The 11,152-nt window shown below is 35.8% G+C and overlaps 2 protein-coding genes across 3 annotated transcripts in view; one reads left to right on the top strand and one right to left on the bottom strand.

The window, feature by feature from the left end:
• Nucleotides 1–319: 319 nt before the first annotated feature.
• On the bottom strand, nucleotides 320–10,525 carry LOC101735789 (gastrula zinc finger protein XlCGF49.1). Of its 2 annotated transcripts, none has more exons than XM_021348108.3 (3): nucleotides 10,447–10,525; nucleotides 6,037–6,124; nucleotides 320–5,616 (listed from the first exon to the last, which is right to left on the bottom strand). In XM_021348108.3, exons 1-3 carry the CDS (start codon nucleotides 10,508–10,510, stop codon nucleotides 5,130–5,132), a joined length of 639 nt encoding a protein of 212 aa, XP_021203783.2. In that variant the 5' UTR covers nucleotides 10,511–10,525; the 3' UTR covers nucleotides 320–5,129. The 2 variants fall into 2 exon arrangements, with proteins under 2 accessions (XP_021203783.2, XP_037875656.1); XM_038019728.2 differs by lacking the exon at nucleotides 10,447–10,525 and adding an exon at nucleotides 7,161–7,391.
• The window catches only part of GSTo3 (glutathione S-transferase omega 3), an 18,709-nt gene continuing 17,547 nt past the window's right edge, over nucleotides 9,991–11,152 (top strand). The window contains 1 exon segment of the mRNA NM_001046970.1: nucleotides 9,991–10,106. Coding sequence (NP_001040435.1) covers nucleotides 10,079–10,106 — 28 coding nt within the window. The 5' untranslated portion in view covers nucleotides 9,991–10,078.

Raw genomic sequence — 11,152 nt, 5'->3', positions numbered from 1 at the left:
GGCATTAAGTCCGCCTTTATACTTTCTAGTATATGAAGTTATAAAATAAATAAAAATAAATAAATAAATTTGAAGACGCATTAAGGAACTTCGGAGTGAGTCAATAAGTTTATCCTTATACTACATTTAAACGCAAAACATTCACAACGTTATCGCAATTAAAACGAATGTTCGAAGTTTAGGCAGCGGCTTGGCTCTGCCCCCTGGCATTGCTGAAGTCCATGGGCGACGGTAACCACTCACCATCAGGCGGGCCGTATGCTCGTCTGCCTACAAGGGCAATAAAAAAAAAGTGATATCATACAAAAAAAGCAGACTATTTTATGTATTTAATTTAAAAACGTTTATTTTAAAATAACAATACGCTTTTTACAACACTTAAAGCTACGATATGCTTATTGATGCTACAAATTACAGAGAGGGCTCTAGATGTTAGAACGTTAAAACCTGTGTAGGGGAATGATACCCCGTTCCGCTTAGCTTACCCGGCAATTCTGGTAATGATCCAACTATACTTGAGCCCTTAGAACTTATATCTCAAGGTGGGTGGCGCATTTACGTTGTAGGTGTCTATGGGCTCCAGTAACCGCTTTACACCAGGTATGCTGTGAGCTCGTCCACCCATCTAAGCAATAAAAAAAAATTAAAAAAATCTACGTTGATCAGTGGTTACCGTGTAGCGATCCACATGTGAGTATGAATCTCCATTTCCCATGGTACAAGATCAGTCGGATGCGTACTTAACAATACAAATTTATTGCTGACAGGTTTTCATCGTGCGTCCTCGTGATTGTACTGCTTACGCGCTTTGAGCACTCGTGAACACTCTGTGAGCACTCATATTATACTTAGAGAACGCCACTGCCAACTCTGCGGTGATACCCTAAGTCACCTTACCAAATCGACGGGATATTATGGAGTGGTACTGGTGACCACAATTCACACAAGCATCCTTCGTCAAAATCTCCTACCCGCGAAAACTTAAATCCTATATGCCGCGCCAATAAACGAATCTAAAATGGCGGCGGCGATCATGCGCTCTCACTCTAAACTATTGCTGTCTTTAGCCGCACACGGCGCGTACTGCATGCAAAAAAAATTATCAGTCCTGACTTTGTTGTTGAGTTCGAGTTTATTCACTATGGAGTTGTGCGACTTAGATGACTGGCGGACTTTTTGGCGGGAACGCGACGAATGAAGTTGTGTGATTTGTTTTATTTTGTCTATTTAGTGTTTCTTCGGGTTTAAATTTGTAATAATGGTGGTTTATTAACCGTTTAATATCTGTGAAAGTGCACAAATGTGGGAAAATGAAACAAAGCCGCTGGATGTAACTTCTCGGGATCCTCCAAAAAGTCCACTGAAAAAATCTTAGTAAATGACCACCATTTTACTGAGATTATATTTCATCTCATATCATCTCATTTAATTTCATCCCAGTTGATTAATGTCTCAAATTAATCATCTTCATTTCATTTCACTCCATAATATCATTTTTCATAAAAATATGAATATACATTAAAATAAGACATGACTTAAAGGTCTCAGTTACCAGGTCATAAAATCTCTTAAAAAAAAAAAAGATGACTGGCAGCAAAAGTGTTTACGCAAGTTGCATCCCAGATGAGACCCCCCCCCCCTCTGCCAGGGCATAAAGTAAAGTAAAGTATATTCTCCTTTGCTTTTTTATATTTTTTACAATAAACAACTTTTTCTTTCTATCTTTCTTTTTATTTGTTGACCCTACCACCTGTCAGTGCAGGTACATAGACGCCATTTTTGATTCGTTTCTTTATTGGCGCGGCTTGAAATCCTATAAGACGCCGGGTGCCCGTCTCGTTGCGATTACTCGTGTCGATCTGAAGCAGTCAATGTAGGGCCCTAAGGTGTACGATATCGTACAAGCTCACTCGAAATACTAATATTATAAATGCGAAAGTTTGTGAGAACGTATGGATTATGTTTATTACTCTTTAAATCTTACTCTTAAAAACTACTGAATGGATTTTGATGAAACTTTACAATAATATAGCTTACACATCAGAATAACACATAGGCTATGACTTATAAAGATATAGTGTAAATTACCCAAAATATAACGATTAATGTCAAGTAAGTAGGAAAAAAATATGCCATCTGCGAGCCATTTTGACGTGCGCCGCGAAAACCGTTGGAGTTACACGTGTATAATGTAAAGTGGAAATGTTTATCTTAAATAGTCCTACAAAAAAGCTTGCGACAGCATATATCTATCTTTTATACGTAAGCCTTTGTAGCCAAAATAGTGAACCATAGTGAATCATAACTACAATAATTTATAATTTATTTGTAACGCACATTTGGTGATCTTAAATATAAATGAGACGCAGCACGATTCCCGAGAGGTGGCAGCACGGTTTCGGTATCGTCGGTTGGGGAATTAGTTCTTTATAAGCCGTTGCGTGGAATGCTCTGCACGGCCCAAAACATGTCATTTGTCATGACAGTCGTCGTGGCCTAAAGGATAAGATGTCCGGTGCATTCGTATCTAGCGATGCACCGGTGTTCGAATCCCGCAGACGGGTACAAATTTTTCTAATGAAATACGTACTCAACAAATGTCCACGATTGACTTCCACAGTGAAGGAATAAAATCGTGTAATAAAAATCAAACCCGCAAAATTATAATTTGCGTAATTACTGGTGGTAGGACCTCTTGTAAGTCCGCGCGGGTAGGTACCACCGCCCTACCTACTTCTGCCGTGAAACAGTAATGCGTTTCGGTTGGAAGGGTGGGGCAGCCGTTGTAACTAACTATACTTGAGAACTTAGAACTCATATCTCAAGGTGGGTGGCGCATTTACGTTGTAGATGTCTATGGGCTCCCGTAACCACTTAACACCAGGTGGGCTGTGAGCTCGTCCACCCATCTAAGCAATAAAAAAAAACGGCATTTTCAAGATAAGCTTGCATATATACAAGTTCCGAACAACAACATTTGGAACGTCGGTCTACCGAGCAATATCATCCGTGCGGTGAAAGATCTTCCCTTTGTCGTTAAACATTCCAAACTTCCAAATAGAAACTACGAAGCCTTTCCAAACGTGTAAAGTTATAGGAAAAACTTTCCAAAGTTCACTGGAACGTACCAGCATTACGTCATTTGAGGCTATATTAAACAATGGGCTGATCATAGACATTAAATCATACAAGGTTTAACTATAGACAGCATAGAAAAGATAGATACATATCATTTCACTCTAAAGATATATATCACTCATTTAGCTCACTAGCTCATTTAGATCACTAGCTCAGTGATCCAATTCAATTGATTGATCTCCCAATTAATTCATTTCTTGGTCTAGAACATTTAGCTCAGTATACATATGTATAGTGTATATTATTCACTTTGTATTGGATTATTTACAATGGTCAGTTAATTTTGTAACTGTCAGGGCCTATATATATATATATATATATATACTTACTAATACACAATATAGTTCATTTGAGGCCTATAAAATCAAAGGCAGCTAAATCCAAGTCTGTCAAATATTCAGGTAAACTACAAAAATCGGCCCTAAACACGTCATTACGGATCCTCCCGATCCATCGAAGCACTGCTCTTGCTAGGGCCAGTGTTAGCAACACTCCCGGTTTGAGAAGCTGAAATAACTTTGTTCGGATAGCTACGATATTCTTTATTTTAAAGCACATTTATAAAGAATGAGAATATTACTAATAATCTGAATTTTAAATGATAAAACTTCGTTTATTAGTTCTTAGTACGGAGTAAAAATAAAATTTTTGATCTGAATTTGTTAGAGATTTAGCTGCATTTGTTATGACATGAAAACACTAAAGCGTGTCCAACTAACTAAACAAGATAGCGCCATTGTTAATCCATTTTACGACATTAAGGCGTTTAGCTGCCTTTGATTTTATAGGCCTCATTTACACTGTTTTATGATTAAACATTGAATATTTACAACATGCAGCCTAAAATAGAACTAAACACATTAAGAAACTTTTTTAAATATATATTTTTTTGATATATAGCATCGCAATATTCGTAATATTAACTTTGAAAATTAATGGCTACCTTTTTAAGTAAGAATAAAGCAAATATAAATTTAGTTTTAAAAATATAAGCTTTGCTCCGAAATAATGTACATTTTTCCTTGACAACCCAATACATCGAAACTAAATTAGCGTGAAGTAATGGTCAGCCGGCCACACAATGCATCTATCTCATTCATTCATTTTTCTTTCATTCGCTCATCAATCTATATATATACTAATATTATAAAGAGGAAAGATTTGTTTGTTTGTTTGTATTGAATAGGCTCCGAAACTACTGAACCGATTTGAAAAATTCTTTCACTGTTTGGAAGCTACACTATTCCCGAGTGACATAGGCTATAATCTTTTTTGAAACAAATTAGAGATCCTTACAAAAACTCCAATAATGTAATCCAAAGTGTAAAAAAAATACCTAAAAATTAAATATTCTTTACATCGCGTGCCCTGCGAAAACTATTAATGATAGAATAAAATTATGTACTGTGTACTGACTTTGTAGAATACATTATTATTATATTTACAAAAAGTGTCGCGACAGCATAATATGTTTAACTATTATAGTTATGCCGCAATATGTGTTCTTTTATTTAAAAAAATAAAACAACGTCAAATATCGTTGAAATTTTTGTTAAAGACCCGAGCGGAGCCGGAGCGGCCGCTAGTTCACGATACATGTCATGAGACAAAGAGCTAGTGATCTAGTGAACTAGAACTGAATTACTGATACATTCGGGAGCTAGTGTGAGTTAGTGATACGTTCTATCGGCGTAAGTGATATATATCTTTTAAATCACTTACTCCGGAGCTACACATCTCTAGATACTACTGAAACTTAGTTTCGTGAAAAAGCTAAACCAGATTTACAAATGCCATTACAATATAACACAAATACTATTACTTACTACTACTTAAAAACTTCACAAAAACAACGATTCACCATACTACTCTAACTAATAACCCATTTTTATGGTGGTTTGCTGTAGAAACACCCGGTATTCTCTTGGTTCGCAGTACTGATTCGCAGACTCCAGTATCGATCCTGGCGCGGACGTCCAAAGCACTAAGCTTCACTCAAACTCTACATCGTGAAACCTTTTGTTCTTTCTTTCTTTATCATGCCTCTTCGAATGCGAGGCCAGTTTGCTTTTCGTCATGAACCTCTTTCTGCAGACCGGACACTCGTGGGCCCTGTCCCCTAAGTGCATCTTCAGGTGCATCACCAGATTGTTCTTCTGGGTGAAACTCTTCGAGCACACTTCGCAAGTGTATGGCTTCTCGCCAGTGTGCACTTTCTCGTGCCTATCTAAATCGGCCCGCCTGTAAAACGCCATATAGCATTCGCCGCAGTGGAAGTTCTTTATGCCCCTGTGAGTGAGCTGATGAGTGCTTAGGTGACCTAGTTGGGTATAGGTTTTGCCGCACGTCGTGCACATGTAGGGTCTTTCACCCGTGTGGGTCCTCGTGTGTTTCTTTAGCTCGTAATTCGTGACAAATGTCTTCTCGCACTGATCGCAAGGCAAGCGCTCCGATGGGGCCCTTTTCTTACGTACCCTCCTGTGAATTAGGGAAGTGCGTAAGACGCCATGTTTTTTTTTGTTATTACCGCCATTTTTTGTTTATGCTTTTATTTATTATTAGCACATATTGTTTCACTTGGAAAGTCAACAGATTGCGTCGATGGAGGATGGAGACAATAATTAAGAAATGCAAGTCCTAAGAATCTCTTTGACAAGTGCCTTATAATATGCCTTATACACTCCTGGTAGGACATATGAACCCACACGAGTATGTACCACCACAACGCTCATTTCTGCCACAAAGGAGCACTGCGTTTCGGTTTGAAGAATAGGTCCGGCATTAAAAATTATACGATTAAATCTCATACCTCAAGGATTTCAACAATGGTATAGTTTTCAGTGACTACCAACATAAGCAATCAAACTCCTAATATGATCGATAAAAATACACTCTCACCGTTTCTTTGGGGCCTCTTCCTCATCGGATATCTCTATGATCTCCTCTTTGATCAGCAGCGGATCTATCATGATATCGGACATGATCCCTGGAAAAAGTTCGAACAATCCGGATCAGCACTTCATTCCACTAGAGAAAAATCTAGGCCAATTGTCTATAAAGAATTTCCAGATATAGTTCCACTAGCTCTAGAATGTTTCATCCCAAACATTCTCCTGATCCCTGGTTACCAAGTCACACACAATCAACTTAGCATAAATCAACAAGCAGATTCAACAGCACTAGTCGTCAATTTAGGTTCAAAGACAATAAAGACATTGACAATGATTTCAAGATACTACATTATACTTCTATTGGTAGTAGGGAGTCTTGTGAGCCAGCATGGGTAGGTACCACTACCCTACTTATTTCTGCCATGAAGCAGTAATGAGTTTCAATTTGTATTGTGGGGCAGACATAATACTGTAAAATTGGGACTAAAATTAATGTCTCGAGAAGCGGGACTTTGTTGATGTCCATTAACGATTAGCATTTTGTTATAAAAGTGTGTTTTGTTGTCGTATTGATTCATACATTGCCTCCCACTGCTCTGTCTGAGACAATGTAGGGCTCTGAGAAATATGGCATAATCATATATGAGATAGGTCAATGATATAATACTATCCCCTTATATTTTCCGTGTGAAGCCAGAAATAAAACAGATACAGAATACAACTGTAAACTTTGAACTCATACCTCAAAGTGTATGTGGCATTCATATTGTTTATATAATAAATACAATTCATTACAAATATATATACGTAAATTCACTAAATATAGATAATGCCTGTGTCAATGTGTCGTCATGTTGTATTCAAATTAAACAATTAAACCTTGCAGTAAAATCATGTTTATTAATGAGTAAGTTTTTTTTCATGTAACAACTGTATCGGAGCTCAATTTAGAAAATATTAACATCAAGAAAGTTAGGATAATAATTTTGAGCTTTTATCAAGCAACAGACTTAAATAGTGATTATAAAAAAAATACTAATAAAAAAAATACTATTAATTTCATGGTTATTATTAATTTAACAAATCAAACATTAATTCATATTATTATGTTCGTACGTTTACACTAGTTACCTTGTTAATAATTCCGAAAACTTTGTAAATAAGATCACGTTAGACATAAACACTAAAATAACATTTATTAAATTTGCAGCAACGCAGTATATGCCGATTATAACATTTTTGCATTTCAATTTTATGATAAAATTATGTAAAAATCGAAAATTGTAGCTTTATTGTAAATGTAATATTAGTAAAAATGATGTGCCGTGTCATTTGGCATTGTTGATAAACAAAAATGACAAGGATGCCTTTATACAGATTTGTGTTAGTGTGACAGTGATAGAGTTGTGACTTATGTTGATTCTGACATTTCTGACTTCTGTCAAATATAATGTTTTCAGCTCGGAAATTTAAAAACAACTATTTTAACATCACTGGTTTAACATTACAATTTTACATCATTAGTACTATGACGTCTTGTGAGTCCGCGCGTGTAAGTACCACCACAATGCCTATTTCTGCCTCCATCAGATCCAATAACCTTTGCATTAGACGCCTTCAGCTCTAACACTAGGAGCAGGCTTAGGGACCTCGGTAACCGTACTCGTCGAGCTCGACAAAGAGTTCGCCGTGCAACCTAACCCATGAATCAGCTCGCTGAGTTTCTCGCTGGATCTTCTCAGCGGGTCGCGATTCCGATCCGGTAGTACATTCATTCGCGAAGCAGCTACTCTTGGGCTGTTAGGTCTCCTTCGGAGGCGCTCGGGTAGCTGTTAGCAAATCCCACCCCTCCTGGCTGAGCCTTTGCTCGCCCACCTGTCCTGGTGAAACTGGAAAGGCCTCCGGGCCACCAGTAATCTTTCAATGATAAAAAAAACAAAAAACAAAAAAAAATTTCTGCCGTGAAGCATGCGTTTCGGTTTAAAGGGTGAGGCAGCCGTTGTGCTGTAAAAACTGAGACCTTAGAACTCATATCTCAAGGTAGGTGGCAGCATATACGTTGTAGATGTATTTAGGCTTCGGTAACCACTTAAAATCAGGTTTCAGGTAAAACGCTCGTCGTAAGCAATAAAAAAACATCAACGCTACTTTTGGAAGAAAAAAATTACATTGATCATATTTAGAAGAGAAGGTTCGGCAATGGTATTGTTTTTAAAATAGAAGTAAAGCAACCATCTATCTTACTGAATTAAACAAATACTTGACCAAAAAGAACAAAAATATAATCATTGAGAGCAAAAACCTATAAGGTATAATAAGTCATATTAAGTAGGGAGTTTTATTAAGTCATTTTAAATTTAAAAAGAGGCAATATAATATATAAGAGACATACTGGTATATAAATATATTTGAAGGTAAACGACAAAGAAAAGATCTTTACCGAGCGGGTGAAATTGTTTGGTAGACTGACGGTCCGAACGTTATCATTCGAAATATGTACATATATGCAAATATATCTTGTAAATTTAACGAACAACTGTTGTTCTGTGATAGCTATCTCCATACTTATTTTAAATGAGTATGGTATTAGGTGGGTAATCGTAGAAAGAGATTGCACAGCATGACATGGAAACAGTTCTGAGACATCTTCACTCTTCCTAAGTCAGGCATGTGTTTTGTTTCCACCCGAGCGATGACACTTCGGCTCTGCCACACCACTGCGAACCACACCACCCGAAGTGAGCCGATATTTGACGAGTAGTTGCGGCTCACATCCACTAAGTGGCACGCTTTCGCTTCGTTTGTCATGTCCGAATGCGAAATATTTATTCAAATACACTAAGGAATTATTGATCTTGCTGATCTCTAAATTGATCTTGGTTGACGATGAAATATACATTTTATTTATGGGATCCACGAATAATATTATAAAATCGTGCTAGTTAATATCAGAGGAAATTTAAAAAACAGCCTACAATTTGAATTAAAGTAAGTTGAGAGTACAGACAAAACAAAATACGATTTTTTTTTTTTTGTTTTACGTATTTGGAAATATTTAAAATTAAAGTTTTACATACCATTTGATATCATTAGAAACAAAAAATACCAGCTTTGGATTTTTTATGCTATAATTACATCTACGGATTTATTATGTTTAGATTTAGAGTTATTAACATAGAAACGATTTCCTTATTTGGATTTAAAAAAATGAAATATTACAAATTGCTCCTTGATAAAATCTACCATGAAGTTAGAAATTTAATTTTTAGGTAATAATATCAAACGTTTTGTTAATGCAAATATGTATATGTTTTTTCAACAATTAATATTTATTGATAAAACAATACAGTGAATATCAACTTAAGCTATTTAGTAAATTAAATAAATATTGTACATTTGTATACACTGTTTTAAAATTAAAAGTGTTGTTTGTTTTTTTAGAATCATAAACATATTGTCAAAGCTTTAAAAAAATCGATCGAGATACAAATTATCTTTGACAATAACACTTACCTAAGCCGTGAATGTAAAAAGTTTAATTATAAAATAAAAAACGTCTTTTATTCAAAATGATGTGTAAAGTGCGTAAACCTATAAATAATTTATTATAATATTGATATCAAACACACTAATGTTATTGTCCTTGTCGCGCCAGATTTGAGGCTAATTGATGAGTCACACCTGACAAAATTCATTTCGTTACGTAGGTATCCAAATAATTAATAATTAAAAGAAAATTTTTATTCAAAGTAGGTACACGGATAAGCGATAAAAAAAAAACATAGGTAGGTCCGCACGGCCTTCTAGGTAAAACCCGGCTAAATTTAAAACAGACAGTCGACGTAGAAAAATACGAAATGTTGTGTTGTCGCTAAATCAGCCGCATAGTTGATAATCGGGTCGCGAGTGATGTCATACGGTGGCTTAATTTTAAAAGTGACGTATTCACCTATTCCGACGAGTATAGCGGCAATGTGCACACGGCTACAATCCAAGTAATCGAAGTGATAAAAATTATATGTACAATATAATAATAACTACGTGAAAACATGACTTATTTTCACTCCGTAAACGCCGGTAAGTGTGTTATCATTTTTTTTTGTTTTAAACCAATTTAAAGTACAAATTTGTTGAAAATAAATAACGATTGTGTGGGTACCTACTTCTTTTAATATTAAAAGATTCTTTATACATTTGTCATTGAGAAAAATAAAATATTAACCAAAGATAACCTATTAAAGAAAATGAAATTTCTCTTCATTATGGTATAAATATTTCATTAAATGTTAAGTTGTACAATTATAATTATATGCACATACTCAAAAAGCTAAATGAGCAAACAATAAAATTATGTAATGTCCTAAAATAATGTTTTAATACAAAAGTAAAGTAGACTCAAAATTTCGGAAACAATTACCTTTTGAATTCTCATTTGAACCATTAAACAACTGTTTAACTACACAAGACAATTGAGAATGCATTCTAGACGATAAATAATATGAGCAAGGACATTTATTTTAAACTGTAATGCGAAATTACCGGCAGGACTCCGCCAATGTCATTTAACGAATTTTAATTGTTTGGATTATAACATACCTACTTAGTATGTGTGTACTTAAATGGCGCACGAAAAAGTAGGTACATACATAGCTCATTTTTATTTTTATTTTTATGACGGTTGTCAAGTTAACAAGTCTTTTTGTTATGTTGTTTTGAAAAAAGTCCATCTTTTTTTTTCCTACCTATGCTGATAGCCTTGAGAGGCTATTTCAGCTTCTCCTTGAAGTGTAAAGCTTAGATGGGTGGACGAGCTCACAGCCCACCTGGTGTTAAGTGGTTACTGGCGCCCATAGACATCTACAACGTAAATTCGCCACCCATCTTGAGATATAAGTGCTAAGGTCTCAGTATAGTTACAACGGCTGCCCCACCCTTCAAACCGAAACGCATTACTGCTTCACGGCAGAAATATGCGGGGTGGTGGTACCTACCCGCGCGGACTCACAAGAGGTCCTACCACCAGTAATTACGCAAATTAAAATTTTGCGGGTTTGATTTTTATTACACGATGTTATTCCTTCACCGTGGAAGTCAATCGCGAACATTTGTTGAATACGTGTTTG

This window comes from Bombyx mori, chromosome 24, assembly GCF_030269925.1.
Source record: "Bombyx mori chromosome 24, ASM3026992v2".
NCBI classification, from domain to species: Eukaryota; Metazoa; Arthropoda; class Insecta; order Lepidoptera; family Bombycidae; genus Bombyx; species Bombyx mori.
Note: the sequence above shows the minus strand (reverse complement) of the source record. Positions and strands in the feature narration are given on the sequence as shown.

Bases quoted from the DNA above. Each gene is read 5' to 3' on its own strand.
- LOC101735789 (XM_021348108.3), bottom strand. From the start codon at position 10,510: ATGCATTCTCAATTGTCTTGTGTAGTTAAACAGTTGTTTAATGGTTCA. The intron at 6,125-10,446 runs GTAATTGTTTCC...AACTTTTTCCAG, and splicing joins TTCAAATGAGAATTCAAAAG to GGATCATGTCCGATATCATG. The intron at 5,617-6,036 runs GTGAGAGTGTAT...CCTAATTCACAG, and splicing joins GAAGAGGCCCCAAAGAAACG to GAGGGTACGTAAGAAAAGGG.